The sequence below is a fragment of the Mercenaria mercenaria genome, chromosome 5 (assembly GCF_021730395.1).
Source record: "Mercenaria mercenaria strain notata chromosome 5, MADL_Memer_1, whole genome shotgun sequence".
Taxonomy (NCBI): Eukaryota; Metazoa; Mollusca; class Bivalvia; order Venerida; family Veneridae; genus Mercenaria; species Mercenaria mercenaria.
Genome location: NC_069365.1, coordinates 5,511,859 through 5,537,105, shown reverse-complemented (window position 1 = coordinate 5,537,105; position 25,247 = coordinate 5,511,859). Strand labels below are relative to the sequence as shown.

At 36.6% G+C, this 25,247-nt stretch overlaps 1 protein-coding gene across 4 annotated transcripts in view; it reads left to right on the top strand.

Moving 5' to 3' along the window:
* Positions 1 to 16,091, top strand: part of LOC123556329 (nuclear factor related to kappa-B-binding protein-like) — a 144,369-nt gene extending 128,278 nt beyond the window's left edge. Inside the window, exons 23-29 of one of the 4 annotated variants that reach the window (XM_053542559.1) lie at positions 409 to 566; positions 6,538 to 6,730; positions 7,346 to 7,444; positions 9,007 to 9,216; positions 9,560 to 9,737; positions 12,962 to 13,080; positions 15,016 to 16,091. In XM_053542559.1, coding sequence (XP_053398534.1) covers positions 409 to 566; positions 6,538 to 6,730; positions 7,346 to 7,444; positions 9,007 to 9,216; positions 9,560 to 9,737; positions 12,962 to 13,080; positions 15,016 to 15,572 — 1,514 coding nt within the window. In that variant the 3' untranslated portion in view covers positions 15,573 to 16,091. Of the gene's footprint in view, positions 1 to 408; positions 567 to 6,537; positions 6,731 to 7,345; positions 7,445 to 9,006; positions 9,217 to 9,559; positions 9,738 to 12,954; positions 13,081 to 15,009 lie in introns of all 4 variants that reach the window. The other 3 variants (XM_053542558.1, XM_053542556.1, XM_053542557.1) reach the window with 3 other exon arrangements.
* The last annotated feature ends 9,156 nt before the right edge of the window (positions 16,092 to 25,247 follow it).

Below are 25,247 nucleotides of genomic sequence, written 5' to 3'. Positions count from 1 at the left end.
TGCCAGGACGAGTACGGAATGTTCAGTAATGAGAATGAACAATTAATTAGTGTCAACAGAGTTTACGGAATATTTAATTAAGTTAAAATTATTTCTTCTTGTACAAAAACTCTAAAAACAGACTCCTTTTACATTTGGACCGATGCCAACAATTTTTGGACAGTTGCCAGAACCAATCTATTTATAGTAACAATTTGTCATCAAAGTCGTCCACATTTTATATACTTCAGTGTAGAAATTTCTTTATATTTTATCCTGATGAAGGTCATTATATGACCGAAACCGGTAGATCTTATTAAATTTGTTAACCACACCCGGTGTTTGATGTGTTGTTCCTCTTAACTCTCTTTTATTATTAGTTCATGTATTTGTGAGGAATATTTTTCCTGTAAAGAGTTTTTGTTACAGGTGCATCCCCAAAATTAGATCTGGCAAACAAAGTACAAAATGTTACTATCAACCAGCAAGGTCAAGTGAAGGTCATCCCTCAGACGACCTCTATAGCCTCTGTTGTCAAGGGAACAGCTCCGCCAAATGTCACTATTCAGACAAAACCAGAATTACAGGTAGTATCACTATATCTAGCAATGTTTTCATAATATTTGTAAATGGTATACCTACTTCAAAGCTTAGTACTGTTTTAGCTTGACTATTTGAAGAAACGTGAGAGCTGTTCTACACACGGCCTGGCATTAGCGTCACACCTTGGTTTTGCATGCAGATTCATATCTTATTTACATTGCATTTATCACATGTTTGATGTCGAGGGAGTGAAATAAAGCCATTTCATATAAATGATAATACACCAGTGTAATAAAGCTTTGACGTCGATATTGTTTAAAGTATAGGAGATGTTGGTTAAATTTTACTTGTTTGTATTGTTGAAGAAAGTATAATTTTTGATGTTTCAGCAGGAAAAGCTAACATGTGATTAAAAAAATATTACATTTTGTGATTTTTATACGTCTCAAGGGACGTATAATGGGACGTATTTTGTTATACCCCCGGTGTTCGTCTGTCCGTCCGTTAGCAATTTCGTGTTTGCTCTGTATCTCTTGAAACCTTTGAAGGATTTCAAAGAAACTTTACACAAACGTTCACCACACCGAGACGACATGCAGAGTGCAAGTTTTGAATGTCTTGCTTCAAGGTCAAGGTCACACTTAGGGGTCAAAGTTCATATCAGTTTGTTTCTTGTCCACTGTGTAACTTTTGAACTGCTCGAAGGATTTCAGAGCAGGGTTGCCAGCAGTCTTGAAAAGTCAGGGAAATTGGTTTCTTTTTCAAGGTCAGGGAATTGTCAGGGAATTTTAAAATTTGGTCAGTGAAAAATGAAAATCCTGGAAAGTCAGGGAAAAGTCAGGGAAAAATGATTTCAAAGGTCGAAGAAGTTAATCATTTTAAACTTTTGTGGCTATGGCAGTCTTCAAGCATTAAATTTAAGTAATTAAAAACAAAGTTTAATGATGTAATACTGTAACATGCATTTCATTTGTTTAAATCCCCCATTTTTCTTTAAACACTGATTTTGCTTGAAGACTGGAAGGCTTTGCAACCCTTGCCTCCAGAGCTAACTAACATTTTTTTGTTATTTTGTAGGAAAGTGACACATGAAGAGAGCCTACAACTAACATTATTCTAATACACTTTTTTTGTTGTAGGTACTCCAGGTGTTTTCTGGACCCTGTATATTAAGAGATCTTGGATTTTGAGAGTGATGCTTTGTCAATATGATTCCAATGGTCTTGCTATTAGTCATGGTGTTTTATTGTTTTTGCCTCTAGGAAACTGTATAATAACAGATCTTGGATTTTTGAGAATGATATTTTGCTAATACTAGCAGGGTTCCAATGGTCTTATTATTAACCATACTTTATTGTTTTTACCATGAGGAAAGTGCACCTTAAAAGATGTTAGATTTTTGATAGTTACATGTCTTGCAAAGATGCTTTTGATATGTATCTCTTAATAATTAGGTTTCACTGACCAATAGTCACAATTATGTTTCATTGACTTGACCACCAAACAGTCATACAAGAAAGAAAACCATGTTTATTATCATTGTGTTTGATGTTTATGTTTAATATATTGGAAAATAAATACAAAACATTTGGAAAAAAAATAATGGGAGGATTGGACGTCTATAGGGGAGGTCAGGAGGCCATTTAAATGTTTGGCGGTTTTGGTCAGTGAAAAACATGAATTGGTCAGGGAAAAGTCAGGGAATTTTATTCACCCAGAGTGCTGGCAAACCTGCAGAGAAACTTGGCACAAATGTTCACCACACCGAGATGACGTGCAGAGCGCATGTTTCGGATGACTCGCTTCAAGGTCAAGGTCACACTTAGAGGTCAAAGGTCATATATGAATTTGCTTTGTTTATATTGCTCTGCATTGCAGTGCTTTTGTTTTTATTCGGCAGATCCCTTTTTTTGTTCACTAACAATAAAAAAAATTGAATTACTTCCCTTTTATATCACTACAAATAGCTTATTTTGAAACGTTTTTATTATTGGCCATAAGGAAAAACCGAGACCACTTTTCTGTGGTACAACATGGATGGTACCTTCAACTTTTAGGTGTATTTTGACATACCTGTACATGGTAAGGATTGTTTTGTGGACTTAGACTTTTTTGGAATTTCTTCCCTATGTTGTTCCTGTCCTTTGGGCTTCAACAGTCAAGTTCTTTAAATTTTGCTCCCATCCTCTGATGTAACCCTTCGGTCGTTTATTGCCCTGCTTAGCAGAGCTCTTGTCCATATTGAATTTATTAAACTTGTTGAATAAAATTGATAAAATGCTCGGCAGAGCCTCACATTTTATTACTTTATTCAACTTGTTTAATAAATTCAATATGAAAATACACTCGTATAATATCCTCTGTGTATTGGATTTAAACTTTAAAAAGGCCTCCTAGTCTTTAAACTTACTGAAATAACCAAGTTAGATAACACTTGGATGAATGCAATTCAAATTCCAACCCATTTTCAACATTTAAATTTGATTAAAATTTTGCATGCAACTAACTGTTAAACTGTATCACAGTAACAACTATAGGTATTGGACTGAAACTTCACTCAAAGCTTTCCAATCAGACCTATTGACATATCCAAGGAAGATAACTCTTGGTTAAATTTAATATAGATTACAACCCTTTTTCAACATGAAAAATTTTGTCAAAGTTTTGCATGCAACAAACTACCAAGCAGTGTCTCAGGAACATCTGTATACATATTGATTGAAATTCACACAATGCATCCCAGTCCACTCACCTACTCAGATAACCAATGCACCCCAGTCCACTCACCTACTCAGATAACCAATGCACCCCAGTCCACTCACCTACTCAGATAACCAATGCATCCCAGTCCACTCACCTACTCAGATAACCAATGCATCCCAGTCCACTGACCTACTCAGGTAACCAATGCATCCCAGTCAACTCACCTACTCAGATAACCAATGCATCCCAGTCCACTCACCTACTCAGATAACCAATGCATCCCAGTCCACTCACCTACTCGGGTAACCAGTGCATCCCAGTCCACCAGTCCACTTACCTACTCAGGTAACCAATGCATCCCAGTCAACTCACCTGCTCAGATAACCAATGCATCCCAGTCCACTCACCAACTCAGGTAACCAATGCATCCCAGTCCACTGACCTACTCAGGTAACCAATGCATCCCAGTCCACTCACCTACTCAGATAACCAATGCATCCCAATCCACTCACCTACTCAGGTAACCAATGCATACCAGTCCACTCACCTACTCAGATAAGCAGTGCATGCCAATCTACTCCACTACTCAGGTAACCAATGCATCCCAGTCCACTGACCTACTCAGGTAACCAATGCATCCCAGTCAACTCGCCTACTCAGATAACCAATGCATCCCAGTCAACTCACCTACTCAGATAACCAATGCATCCCAGTCCACTCACCTACTCAGGTCACCAGTGCATCCTAGTCCACTCACCTACTCAGATAACCAATGCATCCCAGTCCACTCGCCTACTCAGATAACCAATGCATCCCAGTCCACTGACCTTCTCAGATAATCAGTGCATCTCAATCCACTCACCTACTCAGGTAACCAATGCATCCCAGTCCACTCATCTACTCAGATAAGCAATGCATGCCAATCCACTCCCCTACTCAGGTAACCAATGCATCCCAGTCCACTGACCTACTCAGATAACCAATGCATCCCAATGCACTCACCTACTCAGGTAACCAATGCATCCCAGTCCACTGACCTACTCAGATAACCAATGCATCCCAGTCCACTCGCCTACTCAGATAACCAATGCACCCCAGTCCACTCACCTACTCAGATAACCAATGCACCCCAGTCCACTCACCTACTCAGATAACCAATGCATCCCAGTCCACTCACCTACTCAGATAACCGTTCTTGTTGAATTTAATCACAGTTATGGCCTTTTACTTTTATTGAAGTATTGTATGCAAGCTGTTATCATTGCCAAAATAAAATTTTAATTTGTTAAAAATCATAATAAAATAACTCACTTATTGCCAAGTTATGTCCCTTGTTTGACATAACAAGCATTTGAATTGTCAAACACACTGTGTTAACTGACAGCTCTTGGTCATGTTAAACATAAACAGTTACATGAATTTGCTTCCTTGGCATAATATAAGAATTTCATAGCACAGGCATACCTTGAATATTTCATTTACTAGAAGGTAAAATAGCATAAATGCACATGGATTTTCTTTATAGCTCACCTGTCACAAAGTGACAAGGTGAGCTTTTGTGATCGCGCAGCGTCCGTCTTCCATCAGTAAACTTTTGCTTGTGACCACTCTAGAGGTCACATTTTTCATGGGATCTTTATGAAAGTTGGTCAGAATGTTCACCTTGATGATATCTAGGTCAAGTTCAAAACTGGGTGACATGCCATCAAAAACTAAGTCAGTAGGTCAAATAATAAGAAAACCTTGTGACCTCTCTAGAGGCCATATTTTTCACGGGATCTGTATGAAAGTTGTTCTGAATGTTCATCTTGATGATATCTAGGACAATTTTGAAACTGGGTCAACTGCGATCAAAAACTAGGTCAGTAGGTCTAAAAATAGAAAAACCTTGTGACCTCTCTAGAGGCCATACTTTTCAAAGGATCTTCATGAAAATTGGTCAGAATGTTCACCTTGATGATATCTAGGCCATGTTCGAAATTGGGTGACATGCCATCAAAAACTAGGTCAGTAGGTCAAATAAAAAAAACAAACTTGTGACCTCTCTAGAGGCCATATTTTTCATGGGATCTGTATGAAAATTGGTCTGAATGTTCATCTTGATGATATCTAGTTCAAATTTGAAACTGGGTCAACTGTGGTCAAAAACTAGGTCAGTAGGTCTAAAAATAGAAAAACCTTGTGACCTCTCTAGAGGCCATAATTTTGAATGGATCTTCATGAAAATTGGTCAGAATGTTCACCTTGATAATATCTAGGTCAAGTTCGAAACTGGGTCATGTGCCTTCAAAAACTAGGTCAGATGGTCAAATAATAAAAAAAACCTTGTGACCTCTTTAGAGGCCATATTTTTCATGGGATCTGTATGAAAGTTGGTCTGAATGTTCATCTTGATGATATCTAGGTCAAGTTCGAAACTGGGTCAACTGCGGTCAAAAACTAGGTCAGTAGGTATAAAAATAGAAAAACCTTGTGACCTCTCTAGAGGCCATAGTTTTCAATGGATCTTTATTAAGATTGGTCTGAATGCTCACCTTGATGATATCTAGGTCAAGTTCGAAACTGGGTCATGTGCCTTCAAAAACTAGGTCAGAAGGTCAAATAATAAAAAAACCTTGTGACCTCTTTAGAGGCCATATTTTTCATGGGATCTGTATGAAAGTTGGTCTGAATGTTCATCTTGATGATATCTAGGTCAAGTTCGAAACTGGGTCATGTGCGGTTAAAAACTAGGTCAGTAGGTATAAAAATAGAAAAACCTTGTGACCTCTGTAGAGGCCATATTTTTCATGAGATCTTCATAAAAATTGGTGAGAATGTTCACCTTGATGATATCTAGGTCAGCTGCGGTCAAAAACTAGGTCATTAGGTCAAATAATAGAAAAACCTTGTGACCTCTCTAGAGGCCATATTTTTCAATGGATCTTCATGAAAAATGGTCAGAATTTTTATCTTGATGAGATCTAGGTCAAGTTCAAAACTGGATCACATGAGCTCAAAAACTAGGTCACTATGTCAAATAATAGAAAAAACGACGTCATACTCAGTTCAAAACTGGGTCACATCGGGACAGGTGAGCGATTCAGGATCATCATGGTCCTCTTGTTTTATTTAAGATGCATGATGTTTAAATTTACTTTTATTGAAAAACACATTACAGATCATTTGAATAAATAGCAGAATATTTAGTCAACTTGAAGAGCTACTGTCATCAGTTTAAAAAATGAAAATATTTTAAGGCCATATTTAATCAATAAGGAAAAAAATAAGTGAGATAAATTTTCTTTAATTAACTACAGTGTACATTTGCAGACCATACGTCAGACATCTGTGGCCACTGGTCAGACAGAAGGTCCAAGTTCACCAGCAGTTCAGGTCATCACTACAGCAACAAAAACTGTAACTGTGGCAACAAGCTCAGGTGTTGGTAGTCCGGTTACTGTTATTAGTTCCATGCAAGCTGGTACAAACCCTCTGGTTGCAAGGTTGATGCAGCAGATGTCAGGTTAGCAGGACCAGGTTTTACTATCATATCTAGTATTTAAATAATAAATCCAGTTTTTGTGTTATGGTATGAAATACACTGGCATCCTGACAAACTTCATACTGAAATAAAAATTTCAAAGAATGCAATTTGCTTCTTAAATTTACAGCTTAATTTTTTTGCTGTTTGTTTTGATTAAGCCAGTCTTGTGTGAATTTGAAATTATAGATCTGTATAAGGCAGAATTTGTACATTAATGTTGTCAGAATACAAATAGCCATCTATGGTGACATCACTCTGGAACTCACTACACTTTATTTTAGCAATGCTCTAAATAAATCATAGGTAACATGTGTCTGTATGTAATGTAAACAATGCAATTGCATTTGGATCTAAAATATATTGGGATGTGCTGTATATTAAGTATCTCTTTCACTTGTCCAGAGCAAAATATTTTTATTGGACTAGATTGTGGACATTTTCTGTTGTCATGCATACAATCCTGGTCACAAGTAAATTAACTTGTAAATAGATTTAATAACGCACATCTGGTATACACTGGAATTTTCTGTCAGGACCTTTACACAGTGTAAATGCTTCGTGCTTAAGGTTGAATTCTGTATGTTCTATTTATAGCTGGAGGTCAGATGGTGTCAGTCAGCAGTCTTCTTGCTGCTCAGAGATCTCTACAGCAGGGGAACCAGCCTAGAGGAACAGCCGCCTTCAAGATACAAGGTACAAATCTTTGTTGCTACTAAACAGTATAATTAAAGTCTGACAATATACTGTCAAAAAGGTGAAGACATAGCTGTTTGTAGATAAAGGTAATATGGCTAGGAATTAAAGCAAATATTAGCAATGGGTCTTGAGGGGGAAGGGGGTATAGGAAAATGGGGTAAAAAAAGGTAATCACACAATTTCGGATTTAAATAGTTCTCTGTTTTTGTTTTTTTTTGCTCTGTAGAGCTAAACACTTTATTTTCACGGCAAGTTTTTATTGAAATCATATAACAGATCTATGCTTTACATTTAGGTAGCATTTTCATAACGAAATAAAAACCTTATAGAATTTGTCAGGGAAAATTTCTTTGATTTCTATAGGCGAGATTGTGTTTGTATACAATCCGTTGTATTTTCTATTCTTAGAACTGATAAGACAGTGATCGGGTGGGCAAACACCTGAACGTCCATGTTTTTTGTAAACAGTGATGTTTTTCTTGCGGCCTAAACATTTTTAAAACACAAATTATATCAATGATTTTTTGATCAATGGAAAGGTTATAAAACAAGAAGTTTATTAATTACTTTTAATTAGTATTTCGAAATAAATTGGGTTAATTATGAAATCTTAACTTACAGTGTCTTTCTAAAAGTTTTAAACATCACTATGCCGCTATTAAAATCATATAATGTCATTTAAAATGGTTAGTCATTTGAAAAAGATATCTAAGTATGAAAATATGAAAATTGTAAGTATTTCAAAACTTTTTGAATTTTGAAAATCTATAAATGAGCGAAAAAGTTATTAAAATTTAAAATTCTTATCCCATACACAAACGATGTAAAAATATTTGTTTCGCCCACCACCAGATAAACAGATGTTAATGCGTGACGTCACAGCAATCTCTCCTATTCAGCATTGACAATATTCAAGAAGATATAAGTTACAGACATATAAAGTGGGTCCTGATGTGTGCTGTATCCATTGGAAGTTTCTCAATTTTATATAGAATAAAAAAAGACCAGCTATTTAGTGTGTTCATCTCATAAGTGGGTGTTGAAATAATGGATCCATAAAAATGCTAATACTTGTACCTTTGGCAAACATGCCTTTTGTACAAATTTATTTACAAACAACATTTTGCAAAATATTCATTAAAAGTATTAACACAGTACTTTGTAATTGTGTGAACAAATCAACACTTCATGAGTTCTTACAAATATTTAATACCTGTTGTTTAAGTATTTCTTAGTGTACTATTTGAAGCCTGTTTCTTGTTATTTTCTTGTTTCTACAGTTTGTTTACACTTGCTGCAAAAAAGTATGCTTTTAAGCCAATAAATTTCTTATATGTGGAACAATTTCTACAGCTATTTATTGTAAATGTTAAATGTGGACATGTAGGGTATAGCAACATATTTGGAAGCAGATATTTCAATTATTTTCATTGCAATTAATTTTTCTTTCCTGCAAACAGATGTTTTTGCTATTTTCTATCAAATCGATAAACCTGTACTGCATTAAAAGGATTTGAGCTGGGATTTAAAATAACAAATTGTTTTTTACTTATTTACAGGTGGAAATGTATTACAGCAAGTCTCCCCTGGAAAACCAGTTCAGTTAGCAGGAAAACCATTGGCTCATGCCAAAGGTCAGCTGGTACAACTAGGGGGCAAAGGTCAGCAGGCCCTGGGAGTTATACAGACACCACAGGGAACTATAAATATCATACCTCAGGGTGCAGCCCAAGGGGGTGTAGTCACAATATCACAGCCTAAAACTGCAGGTTTGTACAATGCCAGAAAGGTTTAAGATATTAGAACGTACCATCCAGTGTGAGTATTCTGTACAAATCAAAACTTATAATGCCTCTGGATATTTTTGGCAATATCTTTCATAATTCTTGAAATACATTTATCAACTTATTTATTGAAATTAAGTTGAAACTGACAATTGTCAGGGAGTATAAGAGATGTCATTTAGCTCAGAACAACAAAGTAAAATACAGTGAAGTTACTCCAATATAGAACTGATTCACTATCATCGTACATAGTTATTATGGTAGGACTTCTAATTGCTAGAACTTTAGTTTGTGTTGCTGCTAGTAAATAAGCAATGCATTCTTCTAGGAACATTGGAGACAAAGCAGTCTGGTTCCCCTGTGCTGACAACTATCAGCCAGTCAGCTGCTACCCAGGGTGCATTAGGACAGATTCTTGGCCAATCAAAATCATCAACAACAAATCCAGGAGGAGTGATGGTAACTCAGCTTACATCTGGAGGAAGTATAACACTGAGACCTACAGGTCAGACATCTTAACACTTGTATTTATGTCTATCCCCCCCCCCCCCCCCCCCCCCCACACACACACACACATCTTTACCCTCTGTGGGAGACATATTGTTTTTGCCCTGTCCATCCGCCAGACAGGCAGTCTGACCGTCTGTCACACTTCATTTCCAATCAATAACTGGAGAACCATTTGACCTAGAACCAAACTTCATAGGGTGGCAGGGCTTATGGACTAGAAGACCCCTACTGTTTTTGGGGTCACTCCATCACATGTCAAGGTCACAGGGGCCTGAACATGGAAAACCATTTCTGATCAATAACTTGAGAACCACTTGATCCAGAATGTTGACACTTCATAGGACGATTGGACATGCAGAGTAGATGACGCCTATAGTTTTTAGGGTCATTATTAAAGGTCAAGGTCAAAAGGGCTAGAACATGGAAATCCAAATCCGATCAGGAACTTGAGAACCATTTGACTTAGAACCTTCACACTTCATAGGGTGATAGGACTTACAGAGTAAAATACCCCTATTGTTTTTGGGGCCACTCCATCAAAGGTCAAGGTCACAGGGGCCATCCATCTGTCATATTTCATTTTTCAATCAATAGCTAGAGAACCATTTGACCTAGAATTTTCAATTTTCATACGATAGGGCTTACAGAGTAGATGGCCACTAATGTTTTTAGGGTTACTAGATCAAAGGCAAAGGTCACAGGGGCCTAAACATGGAAAAACGTTTCTGATCAATAACTTGAGAAAGACTTGACCCAGAATGTTGAAACTTGATAGAATGATTGTACATGTAGAATAAATGATCCCTATTGATTATTTGGGCACTTGAACCTTCAAACTTCATAGGATCAAACTTAAAATAATTGTAGCACATCATCACCCACATTATATGACACAAAGGTCATAACTCTGGCACCAATATTTCATGAATTATGCCCCCTTTTTACTTAGAATTTCAGGTTAGTGTTGGTGCACCTTCACTTTGTCTGTGTTATTACTTTATAAATTTAATTCAAACTTAAAATAGTTCTTCCACATTATCATCATCATCGTATGACACAAGGTCTGTAATTCTGGCACAAATATTTAGTGACTTATGTCCCTTTTTAATCCCCCGCCGTGGCGGAGGGATTATAGGAATGGTCTGCGTCCGTCCGTCCTTCCGTCCCTAACAAAATCGTGTCCGGTCCATATCTCCTAAACCCCTTGAAGGATTTTCATGAAACTTGGGTCAAATGATCACCTCATCAAGACAATGTGCAGAACCCATGAATCAGCCTTGTCGTTTCAAGGTCAAGGTCACAACTCAAGGTCAAAGGTTTGAGCCTGCCATTTTGTGTCCGCTCTATATCTCATAAACCCCTTGAAGGAATTTTATAAAACTTGGGTCAAATGATCACCTCATCAAGACGATGTGCAGAACCCATGAGTCAGCCATGCCAGCTCAAGGTCAAGGTCACAACTTAGGGTCAAAGGTTTTGAGCCTTCCATTTTGTGTCCGCTCTATATCTTCTAACTCCTTGAAGGATTTTCATGAAACTTGGGTCAAATGATCACCTCATCAAGACGATGTGCAGAACCCATGGGTCAGCCTTGTCGGCTCAAGGTCAAGGTCACAACTCAAGGTCAAAGGTTTGAGCCTTCTATTTTGTGTCCGCTCTATATCTCCTAAACCCCTTGAAGGAATTTTATCAAACTTGGGTCAAATGATTACCTCATCAAGACGATGTGCAGAACCCATGAGTCAGTCATGCCAGCTCAAGGTCAAGGTCACAACTTAGGGTCAAAGGTTTTGAGCCTTCCATTTTGTGTCCGCTCTATATCTCCTAAACTCCTTGAAGGATTTTCGTCAAACTTGGGTCAAATGATCACCTCATCAAGGCGATGTGCAGAACTTATGAGTCAGCCATGTAGGCTCAAGGTCAAGGTCACAACTGAAGGTCAAAGGTTTGAGCCTTCCATTTCGTGTCCGCTCTATATCTCCTAAACCCCTTGAAGGAATTTTATAAAACTTGGGTAAAATGATTACCTCATCAAGACGATGTGCAGAAATTATGAGTCAACCATGCCAGCTCAAGGTCAAGGTCACAACTAAGGGTCGAAGGTTTGAACCTTCCATTTTGTGTCCACACTGTATCTCCTAAACCCCTTGAAGGATTTTCATCAAACTTGGGTCAAATGATCACCTCATCAAGAACTCATGAGTCAGCCATGTTAACTCAAGGTCAAGGTCACAACTGAAGGTCAAAGGTTTCAGCTCTGTATCTCCTAAACCCCTTGAAGGATTTTCATGAAACTTGGGTCAAATGATCATCTCATCAAGACGTTGTGCAGAATTCATGAGTCAGCCATGTCAGTTCAAGGTCAAGGTCACAGCTAAAATCAAAGGTTTACCCTTTCACTATCCATAGCAGTGGCGGGGGATTTAGCTGTCTTTCAGACTGCCTTGTTTACTTAGAATTTCAGTTTAATTTTGATGCTTTTTCACTATATCCTGTTGTTACTAAATGGATTTTATTCAAACTTAAAACGGTGGATCCGCATGGTCACCAAAATCATATGATACAACGTTCATGATGCTGGCACCAAAATGCTATGAGTTATACCCCTTTTTACTAGAATTTCAGGTTTAAGTTATGATGCACTTCTGTTCTGTCTCACTTATTTGATCAAAACTTCAAATAGTTGCTCCACATTATTAGCCATATGATTTGACACATTGTCATGGTGCATTACTTTTGTAGAAATTTCTGTGAATTATGTCCCTTTTATACTTATTTAATGTTTTGATACTTTTCTCTATCCCTGTTAAACACGGACTGTTACATTTAATATTTTCATCCACGTTTGAGTAATTAAACACTTCAGTGACAGCTCCAGCTTACTCACACGTGGCCAGTTTCACTATCCAGCATTGAAATAGTCGAGTGCGCTGTCTCCTGTGACAGCTCTTGCTGTTTTTGTTGTCGACATGTTACGGTTGCATACAACTTAATATCTAATAATGGTAATTGCCCTTTCTTTTGCCCAGTCTATCCTTATAAACAACTAACAACCGTATTGTGCAGTCTCTAAACAAATGCCTTTGTGCCATAGCAAGATAATGTATATGTTATCACCCTTCCATTTAAATTAGTGGTATGATTGTCCTTTTGTCACTCTTAAGATTATGATGGTGAAGAGTTTGGTAGAACAAATATGTAAGTATGTTACAGGTACTGGAAGTCATGGTAAAGTTATTACACAAGGCCAGCCAGGACTGGTTCCTGCACAGCTAATTTTACAGCCGCCGACAGGAAGTCTGAAAACAGTAGAGGCACAGTCTGGCGCTGACACTACTGGTGAGTTGAAATAAATTCTTACAATAGTTGAGAGATACCAGAAGTCTGGGACTGGCTATTTATCCTTCATATGTAGATTAAAGTAACTAAATGAATGATGATTATTGTGTGGATCTTGGTAAATTTTCCTCATGCATTTATATGTTATTTTTCTCAGAGAGTAAAGCACATAATGATTAAGGTTTAGACTGATTGAAGAAGGAATTTGCAATCATCCCTAAAAATTTTATCACAACACAGTTAATACTCACCACATACCACTATAGGAACACCTTGGGTGTTGCATTTTTGGAAAAGAGGTCGTTTACTGTGAAATCATCTAATTTTGTGAGCGTGAGATTTCATCGTTTGGGCTAAAACAGCCATTTCATGTGGATGTGAATTATTGATTTCAAGTTTCCAAGTTAAAACAAATTGGAATTTTACTTCTTTATGATTTAATTTTCTGGATTGACTACCCCACAAAATCCTCAAAAATCAGAAAATTTTGCAGTATTTGGGCCCATTTTTCTCCAAATTTTATTTAAAAACTTAATACCAGTACGGGGCTGCTTGTTCATTAGAAGTTTGATTGATAAATACTGCACTGATATAATATAATGAAATGAACTTGTCTTTGAAGTAGAGAACTTTTGTCAGGAGATACATGTATGTAAGTTATATAGTTACTGGAACAACTGATACGGGGACTGGAAACCGGCATTTATCTTATCTTATGCTGTCGTCCAATCGAAGCGTATGCCGTAGGTTATTCTGCTATTACTCACACACTTACGCCTTACAGTTTAACTCGTCCTTTCAGTGAAAATCTGGGAAAGCATTTGTTGAATTTTTTGTTGAAAACAAAAGTTCTGCCATGAAATTATTGCCTGCATCTGTTTTCAAATGGAAAATATCTACATTAATGTTACTTTTCGCCCTGTGAAAATGGCTAGATCTAGACTTGTCTTACCCAGAGAGAAAGATGTCGTTTTTTACATGATATTTGCCTTGTTGATTCAAAGTACTTAGAAGAAAAAAACTAGGACATATTTTAATGAAAATAGCAAGTCAAAACTGTAAACTGTTGCCTGAAAATATTTGTTTATGATATTGCTCTGTTCTTCACCATTTAAATGCGTGTTAAACCTAGATGATTTTCTGCAGTTTTATCTAAAAGTTCGGAATACTAAATGTAACTTCGTTGTCGGCCTTTTTTAAAAAAATATTGTTATTTTAATTTAAATACATTGTATTTTTCACACATCAGTTTTAAGATTAAATTTATTAAACTAATTTTTGGAGTTTAAACAACAATTTCGTTTGAAACATTCCCTACGTTCAAGAAGAATGTTTGTTTCTGTATGTAGAAATCTGACATTATAAACAATAATTATAATTATGGCTCTACAAGATTAAGAAAAGTGTCAGCTTTCTGTTATTTTCCTTCTTTTTTTATTCAAATCCAACGAAAATTGGCCCTTTGATAAAGGTTTGAAGTTACGTGGTAAAATATTTCTTCAGGGAAGTGAGCTCGAGTTAATTCATAATAATTAAGCATATCACCACATGCAGTCACATGCTGTTTTTGCTTCAGAATCCCTTTAGATCAATCTCTGATCATCTAATTATCGCCACTTAACATGTGACTGGTAAACCCTTTGAACAATAAGTGATATAGCTCCATGATTAACATGAGGTAATATGCTAATTACACGCTAATCGATAGTGGCGAAAACAAAATATCGATCGCTAACGACTGGTCGATATTTACAGGTATGGACGACAGCATAATACAGATAAACGTATTGATTTATACGGAGTTTCTACTCCCCGTATTAGACCTTCCTGATAGTTAGGGGTGTTCATATCAAGGTTATAGTATTTATGTTGAGTAGATATTTGATAATATGTCAAATTATCATAATATTATTATAAAACTTTTGTTAGTTTCAGGCTCAGGTGTAACTCCTCAGAGTCCAAGTCTTCAAATGGTGAGAACAGTTCTATCTCAGCAAGCTGGACTCAAAGCAGGTCAAGCAACCATCTTGATTTCCCAGCCTGCTTTACAGCAAGGACAGGTGCTGCCACCTGGACATTTAGTTCAACATACAAGGTCTCAGGGAAAGACAACTCAACAAGGGAAGCCAGTTTTTGCCAGGATTATCAACCCAGGATCTGTAAAGTTGGCTGCTGGAGTGCAAGGATTTCCCACTCAGGGGCCATTGATCCACACAGTAGGTCCCACAGGGCAGACAATTTCTGTGCAAAGTGATGCTGCATTGAGACAGACTTTAAGTAAACTTGTTACTGGTGCCAGTCCTGGGAGCCCAGCAAATGTAATTTTGACAACAGTGGGGTCGTCAGGGACTAGTGCAAGTCCAGGAAGCCCTGCAAATGTTATTCTTGGATCTTCAGGGACATCTATCACATCAAGTCAACAAATTCTAGCTGCTGCTGCAGCTGGTAAGGCAGCTCAGATCAAAGAAATGGAGAAAGAAAAGAAATCGTGAACTGCCTGAATGATGTGTCTTGTGTTATTTGTTATGTGACATGTTCTGTGGTTAATTCAGTTAATTCAAAGGATTATGGTACAACATGTTTCACAAGTACTTAAAAAGAGAAAGAATTTTCAAAATTAATTCTCCAGAATTGTTTGTTTAGTTGTCTTTTCATATCAGTTTTATTTAATGAAAAAAGTAACTGTCCATACAGTGTTATTCTGTTATTCTTTCATATAAACAAAATCAGCTACCGCTCAAAAATTCTAAAATATCGAAGAGAACCACCTAAAAAATCAAGGTGGACTTAAAAATATCTACCCAGCATTTTGAAATTGTACCCTTATTATAATTGTTTTCTTATGGTACTAGTGAAAATTCTGATTTTTAGGCCCTGCAAGACAGTTTTACTTGCAAAGTTCATGTAATTATGCTAATATTTCATGTTACTGCTTTCTTTTGCAAATGAAGACCAGCTATGGTCACAACATTGCATTGGATATTAAATTTCTATTATTGAAACAGCTTATACATATGACTTCAGATTTTATATTTATTTTACTTTGATGATGAAACAAGTTTTTAGCTTGACTATACAAAGTATGGAGAGCTGTCCATACTCCACCCGGCGTCGGCATCCTTCCGCATCTGCACTTTGGTTAAAGTTTTGATGCACTTCACTTTATCTCTGTAAATACTTGATGGCTTTGTTTCAGACTTAAAATAGTTATTCCTCATCATCACCTACATCGTATGGCGTAAGGGCTAAAACTCTCATACCAATATTTCATGAATTATACCCCCTTTTTACTTAGAATTTCGGGTTAGAGTTTTGAGGCACTTTCACTCTATCTCAGTTATTACTAAATGGATTTCATTCAAACTTAAAATAGTTGTTCCACCTTATCACCTACATCATATGACACAAGTTCCATAACTCTGGTACCAATATTTCATGAATTATGCCCCTTTTTCTTAGAATTTCAGGTTAAAGTTTTCATGCACTTGCACTCTTATCTCAGTTATTACTATATGGATTTGATTCAAACTTAAAATAGTTATTAAACATCATCACTCACATCATATGACACAAGGGCCATAACTCTTGCACCAATATTTCATGAATTATCCCCCCTTTTTTCTTAGAATTTCAGGTTAAAATTGATGCACTTTCACTCTATCTCAGTTATTACTAAATGGATTTGATTCAAACTTAAAATAGTTGTTCCGTCTTATCAACCACATCATATGACACAAGGTCCATAACTCTGATGCCAATATTTGATGAATTATGCCCCCTTTTACTTAGACTTTCAGGTTAATTTTGATGCATTTTCACTATATCTCAGTTATAATTAAATGCATTTGATTCAAACTTGAAGTTGTTATTCCACATCATTACCTACATCATATGACACAAGGTGCAAAAATCACTTGTGCGCCAATATTTCATGAATTATCCTCCGTTTTGCTTAGAATTATACTTACTTGATGTTCTTTATCTCTCATATTACTTTTGACACAGACTCAAGCTATTATCCAAGATCTTCATTCTTATTTGAGTCATTAAATACTAGTGACAGCTCCAGCTTCCTCAGATGTGCCCAGTTTCACTATCCAGCATCAAAATAGTCAACATGCTGTCTCCTGTTACAGCTCTTGTTAGCTCATCTGAGCACAAAGTGCCCAAGCAGAGCTCCTATGTTCATCCTGTGTTTGTTATTGTGCATCATGTATCACCAACAATTTGGCTGTTAACACTCTAAAGGTCACAATTTTAGACCAACCTTACTGAATCTTTGTCAGAACATTACCTTCATCAAAACTTCTGACGAGTTCACTGAAGGGTCATCTGGGATCAGAAACAAGGCCACTAGGTCAATTAATAGGAAAACCTTGTTAACACTGTAGAGGCCACATTTTCTTCTTCACCTTTTTGAAACTTTGTCAGAATGCTTGATTCTATCAAATATAGGACAAGTGCAAAACAGGGTTACCTGAAGTGAAAAAGCTAGGTCATTAGGTCAAATCATGGAAAATGCTTGTTTACACTCTAGAGGTGTATGTTATACCCCCGGTGTCCGTCTTTTTGTCTGTCTGTTAGCAATTTAGTGCCCACTCTGTAACTCTTGAACCCCTTGAAGGATTCCAAAGAAACTGGACACAAATGTTCACCATACCGAGACAACATGCAGAGCGCATGTTTTGAATGTCTCGCTTCAAGGTCAAGGTCACACTTAGGGGTCAAAGGTCATATCAGTTTGTTTCGTGACCGCTCTGTAACTCTTGAACTGCTTGAAGGATTTCAAAGAAACTTGGCACAAATGTTCACCACACCAAGACGACATGCAGAGCGCATGTTTCGGCTGACTCGCGTCAAGGTCACACTTAAGGGTCAAAGGTCATAGATGACTTTGCTTTGTGTATATTGCTCTGCATTACAGTACTCTTGTTTTTATTTGGCAGATCCCTTTTTTGTTCACTTACAATAAAAAAAATTGAATTACTTCCCTTTTATATTACTATAAATAGCTTATTTTGAAACTTTTATTATTGGCTGTAGGGAAAAACCAATACCACTTTTCTATGGTACAATATGGATGGTACCTCCAATTTTCAGGTGTGTTTTGACTTTTTTGTGGACTTAGAATTTTTTTTGGAATTTCTTGCCTTTGTTGTTCCTGTCCTTTAAACTTCAACAGTCAAGTTCTTTAAATTTTGCTCCCATCCTCTGATGTATTCTTTTTGGTGTATATTGCCACGTTTTGCAGAGCTCTTGTTTGTTTAATCTTCTCAAAACTTTATAATCTTGAGTGTTTGCCTTTGGAATCTAGGTCAAGTTTAAAAGTGGGTTACCGTGTAATCCATGAAGGAATTTTAATAGTATTTGGCAAAAAGTTTCCCCATAATCAGATGATGTGTCATGTGAAACACCAAGACCCCTAGGTCAAAAGTCAAAGTCACACTTAAAGATCAAAGATCAGTTGTGCTTTTAGGTCACCTGTCACCAGGTCAAAATCAAAGGAAAAGCTTGTTAACACCCTAGAGGCCACATTTATGACCCTATCTTCATGAAACTTGATCAGAATGTTTATCTTGATGATTCCTAGGCCAAGTTCAAAACTAGGTCATATGGGTCAAAAACTGGGTCAGTTAACACTTGAGGCCATACGTATGACCCGTTCTTCATGAAACTTGGTCAGAAAGTTTATCATGATGATTCCTAGGCTAGTTTGAAACTGGGTCACTTAGGACAACCGCTTAAATCAAAGGAAAAACTTGTTAATAGATTTCAGTAGTTATTGTGAATAATCTTTACCATGACCTACTCACCTAGTTTTTGTTTTTGAAGCTTTAGAAAATTGATTTGTTCAGGCAAGCAACTTAACTCAGGTGAGTGATATAGGGACATCATGGCCCTCTTCTTTCCTGTACAGTCATCACTGTCATCCTTGAACGGATTTTGATGTAAATGTATCCAATAATTAGATGGCAAATCATGCATTACACCCAGATCCCTATCCCAATGGTCAAGAATACATTCAGCAGTCTTAGGAAATAGTGTTGTTGTTTTATTTCTGGTCCATAACTCTGTCATTGTTGAAGTGATTTTAATATTACTTTGCACAAATGTATCCAATAATGAGACAATGTGTTATGGGAAACACCTAGACCTCTAGTTCAGAGGTAAGGCCAAACTACAAGGTCAGATGTCAGTAGTGGTTTTCCTAGAGGTCAGTTGTCAATATGTTTTTTTTTCTGTATGGCCCATAACTCTGCCATCCATTAATTGATTTTAACATGTTTGGCAAAAATGTTTCCCAGAATGAGACAACACCCAGACCCCTAACCCGAGGATCAAGGTCACAATTTGAGGTCAAAGGTCTGGTCTGTTCTATAACATATAGGTTATAAATATTTGACCAAACATTTACCCAGATATTACATATCAGAGACCAGTTCCATTCAGTTGAAGCCATATATCTAAAGTAGTTTCTTTTGTATGATTGTAACAAAATCGCTGTACGAGTTTACCTATTATATACTGTTACTTGCATTCATGAACAGTCTGTGTTACATTCTTTGTTTTTTGTTGTTGGGTTCAACGACACAATTATAGGTCATATGGCAACTTTCCAGCTCTTGATGGTGGACTTCCATGCATTATTTCATCAAGGGCAGACACCTGGGTAGCACCACTAACTTGTAAGCCAGCTAGATGACTTACTCGCATGAAGATGAGGAATTCAACACCCTGAGCGAGGACTGAACCAACAACAGTACTGTAAGGGGCAAGTGATTTGAAGTCAGCGGCCTTAACCACTCTGCAATAAAGGCCCCTTTAGGCGAATTTCTGTTCTAACAAAAATAGAAAATATGAAAATGTAATTATATCACTACTAGTGTTGCGTCCAAGAGCTCGTTATGCTGTAAAGAAAACATATTGAACGTGTGGATTTATCATGCTTGAATTTATACCTTTAATGTCGTATGAATGAATTGTTTTATTAAAAAATCTTGTTTTAACTTTAATTACCTATGTTATAACATTGAATCTATGGATGACACGATACAATGTACATTAAAAGAGCTATACTATACATGAAGATGAATATAACAACAATTCTACTTTCAAAGAAACGTCCTTGCTGGTTCATATTGACTAAAAGTCGGTTATAACAATGTCGGTGTCTTTACACGACAGTTGTATGATCTTCCTAGCTGTCTTGCTTCTCGTAATTAGTCTCTGAAACGTGTAGTAATGCGTTCAATGATGGTACCGGTAAATTAAACACTGGAGAGGGAGAGCTTGTAGCTTCCTACTCGATCCTCTATGTTGGTATATTTGTAAAACTGTAACAATTGTAACTATATCAATAAATACTGTGTAAACCAAACACATGTCACTAGTCAGACAGGTAAGTCATGTCCGATCAGCAAGATGCATGCATTTACTTGTAAGTTACTTACAAAGAACAACCAAGCACAGGTTAGGGATTATTGACTGCCAGTCATAACTGAAAATACATTTGAAAACAAAGTCATTAAATGGATAGAAAATTCCCAGAAAGTGAAGCGTTCTACATGCTAATAAAGAATTTACATATTATTTTTGGTGGCGTTTGATAAACCTTTCAAGGTCAATATGCAAGATACGGACGGATTAAGTTAACCAAAATTGTTAACCCTTCTTCGTTGGTTCTTTAACATGCTTGGTGTTTCAAAATTTGGGCGCGATTTGCAAGCGTTTCGCTTTGCTGTCTTGAAAGATTACACACAAAACACAAACGTTTGTTAATATGAAAAGGAAAGGATAAAACTTGTTTTTTATAAACACGGTTGAATAAGGTTTGGGAAGTACGGAGAATACGGAAGGTGTTAAAAAGACAAATGAACACGTCAATAAAAATCTAAAATGTGATGCTTGCGAAGTAGACGGGATACAAAAACCTGCAACCGCGTTCTGCGTTGATTGTCAGGACTATCTGTGTTTTGACTGTTCCAGTTACCGCCGTGACCCAAAGCCGACGAAACATCACAAAGTATTATTACAGCATGAGATGCCAGGAAGAAAAGCTTTAACCTCCCTCTCAGAAGATTGTGCAAAACAAAAAGGTGAGACGATAAAATTTTACTGTAAATATCACCAGGCTTTTGGCTGTCCTACCTGCATCGCAGCCATGCATCGCACGTGTGTTTCTTTGCAAGCAGTTACAGATTTTACGAAAGATATAGATAAAGCTCCATTATATAATGAAGTAAAAAAGGAACTGAAAGATATGGAGCAATTGTTTAAAACACAGAAAAAGAGAATCCAAGAAAAAGACCAGTTAAGCAGACGCTGCAATGCAACCACCCTGCAACAGGTGAGGCAACGTAGGAAGATTATAAACAAACTGGGACAAAACATTGAGAAAGAATCGACAAACATTTTAATGGAAGATACTTTAAAAAAAAACACAGCTGAATGACTCATGCACTGCTAAACTTGATGCAATTAAAGAGATAAAGTCAGACTTTGACCTTCTTGAAGAGACGAAGCAACAAAAACAATTATTCATAGCAACAGTGAAGACTGCTGTGAAGATAAGAGAAATGAAATCAGCTTTTCTGACAATAAAGGCAGATACGAAAATAAGACAATTTCAGCTGTTTCCGAATACGCTATCAAATTCTCTTGCGGTCAGGGAAGACTCTTTGGGCCAACTGGAGTTTTGCGAATTTGAGAACGAAATGCAGGGCGACTCAGAAAGCAGTTATGAACAAGTCGGCTATTCAACACTCATAGAAATGCAATCCACAAGTCATTGCGGCCGATTATCAACGGTATCTGGTAGTCCTCTTTGACTGTAACTTCACTAAAAAAGGACAGCTAACATTTTCTACGGGCCCATGGGATATGACGAGAACCAGCGAGAATATCGTGGGAGTCACACTGCCACACGAGAAGAAAATTAAGTTTCTGTTTATTTATATTGACAACAGGATTCAAGACGTCGGTCAGATATCAGCACCAGGCAACTGCAGGGGTATAGCAGCAGTTAATGATAAGTTAGTGGTGACATTCTCAAATCCTGCAGGTATAAAAATTATAAGTGGTGTCGGAGAAGTGATCAAAGATATTCTTCTGAATACAACATTTGTGCAGCTTAAGGAACCCACTTATGTCGCAAATTTAAAAAAAAGCTTTCAAATGTCTCCAACCTATGGTGGCCGAGTTTTACCATTTCGTTCTAGTTCTAGTGTGTTGGCATGTTTGAAGATCACCAATACATAAAAAAATAACACAAAAAATAGCGCACCAATACAACAAAGACCATTTCTGTTGTATCGGCGGACTAATTTGTGGTACGTTTGAAGTGCGCTAACATGTCAGAACAACCATGATCAACAATTAGGTAAAATTTGTCGTCTTATCGGTAAAATTATCCCCCTTGAAATCACCAGGCAGTGCGATATCGATTTTTATCTGGTTGATATTTTCCAATATAAACAAAGAAGGAAAAAAAGTTTGAACAAATATTGTTTTAATTAGAATGAACACACAATATTTATTATCCTATTGAAGTGTTCGTCATTCTTTTCTCTTTACAGAGATATAAAAAATATTTATCTAAAATGAAGAATTAATGCTTCCCTTGGCGATTAAAAACATCACTATCAGTCTCTGTTTACGGCATATAGTTACTGAATAAAATAATCAAAAACCTGTGATACGTATCTTATTCTTTTCCCTGTAGCCACTTTATTCATATTTTGAGAATATTTATTATCCTATTGAAGTATTCTACAGATAATAAACTTTTTATATATGTTTTTATTTTGAAATTATTTTTATGTCTTCTTGCTTCCCTAGACGTTTAAAAGTTGGTGATTTTTGTATTATTTCTTTATTTGCCGTGTCCGTGGTATTTCCGGACGCGCGCGCGGAAACGCACGCATATGGGAAAATTAGACCCATCGATTTTTCACACATTCAAGTGAAAATATTTTATATAGCGCGAAGAAGGAGCCCTTTACTTTATTTAAATTCATGGAAAAAGTATTATAGGTATTTTAGCTTTGCAAACGATGTGATAATATATTCAATGCATTGTCTTTCTTATGAATGTTTTTTTTTTTTAAAATGAATTTAAAAGAAAATGGTATTTTTTGCGTATACCTTATGTCTGTCTATCTACAATTAGAAACATAGTAAAATATGGATAATTTGCTGAAATTTCTTCTGTTTAACAAAGAATAATAGATTCCTATGTGCGCTTAAAGACCTTTGCAAACGACTTAGTAATCTATTTTCATTTAGCTATTGTTTCATACTAATTTCAGTTTTCTAGATGCAGAAGAAAATGGTCTTTTTTAAAGCATTTTGCAGATGAGTATAGTTTTTTTTTCCTTATCGGAAAAACTCGAACATTCTCGTATGTTTCCGTCAATTCTTACGGAATTTAAGCTCCTTAACGGTAAAGACTGATATCTTCTCATCTGCTTAACAGCACACATGTACGGATTTATAAATTAGTGGACGCTCCATAATATGATTTGTTTACAGCCAATAGTCAATTTTAAACAGATTGAGGATCGAAATTCAAAATTAAAAAAAAGAAACGTTGAAATTTGAGGCGGCATATTTTGGGCAAGTTAGAAGTAGAAAATCAAAATTCAGATTTTGAAAGGATGATGTTGAATTTCGCTTACATTGAATTTCGCGCAGACTCGGAAATCGAAATTAAAATAAAAAGAATTCGTCGAATTTCGAGGCAGAATTGAAATAAGATCCAGGAGGATGACCGAAACTCCAATATTTTGAGGGGAGCGGTCGTCCAGTGGATAATGTGTCGGCCGCTCAACCCAGGGATCGTGGGTTCAAGCACCAAAGGGGTCACGATCATGACTTCTCATATGACACCAGTACTGGTTTTTCCAGGAAGCTGGCTGTTTAAAAGATAGTTTCACATTCAATACCAGTTTTAAATTCGATTGCTTTGACAATTCGAGCAGACTTGAAATATAATACCGGGAATAATATATTTAGATTTTTAACAAGGAACTGTGTTCAATAAACGCCTGATGCCCCCGGTGGCATTTTCTCGATACAAAGCAACCTAAGTCCAAAACGAGGTCAAGTTCAAGTTCAAGGTCAAACTAGATCAGGTGATGTCTAAAGATGAGGAATGGTCACAGGTTACATCTGCATTACTATCAAGTCATTGTAGTAAGGGGTGTTGATGCTAGATGAAACGGTCACATTTGGTTAACCTCGTACGTACGGTAGGACGAACGAACGAACGGACGGACGAACAAACGGACGGGCAGGACATCAGTAGATGCCGGGGGGGGGGGGGGGGGGGGGGGAGGGCATAAACACTTGAATTTCGATATATCCGATCTTGCACGATTTTATTATACCGAAATTCAGCTTTTCAAAATTTGAAGAACGATTTTCGAGATGGCTCGACACTAATTGCATGCTCGATATTTGACTTTTTCATTTCAATATCAATATTTGATTACATAAAAAACTACTTAAAATCTTTATTTCATAACCATGAACATCAAAGAAAGTATTATAAAAGCGAGTTCCATCTGATTGTAAGAAAATAGAAATTACTTTTGGAAAGTCATTGTTTGGTTTTATAATAATGTGTTTGTTGAGAATACCGTTATAAATGGTATTCTGATTAAACCACCAACTACCATTTACGTTTCTATTTTCTAATCTATCTTTGCAATCACTGTAAATTAGACTTAACAATATCCCTAAATCCATATTATTATTATAGTATTAATGTAACGGTACATTGGCGGAGAAGGGTTAGACATCGGCCTGAAATACGGAATAGGCCGAAAACTAGCGAACAGTCTCGACAGCCGATTTACCCGGCCATTTTGTGGTGATTTTCGCGATGGGTCTAATTTTCCCATATGAACTCGCCCGAAGTTTAGCTGCCGATGATACAGAAAATGATTGTTACAACATAGTATTAAGTGATAATAACAGTGCGGGAATAATTTCAGTTATATTAAGGCGGACCATAGTTTGAAATAAGCCTGCTTATAGACATTAATTTTATTTATCATAATAGTGTTTTTGTCATGTTAAAGGGAGCAAACACACCAAAACAACAAAACAGCACCCAAATACGATACTAGTAGATTACATATTGATGTAGGCAGATAGATTGGTGC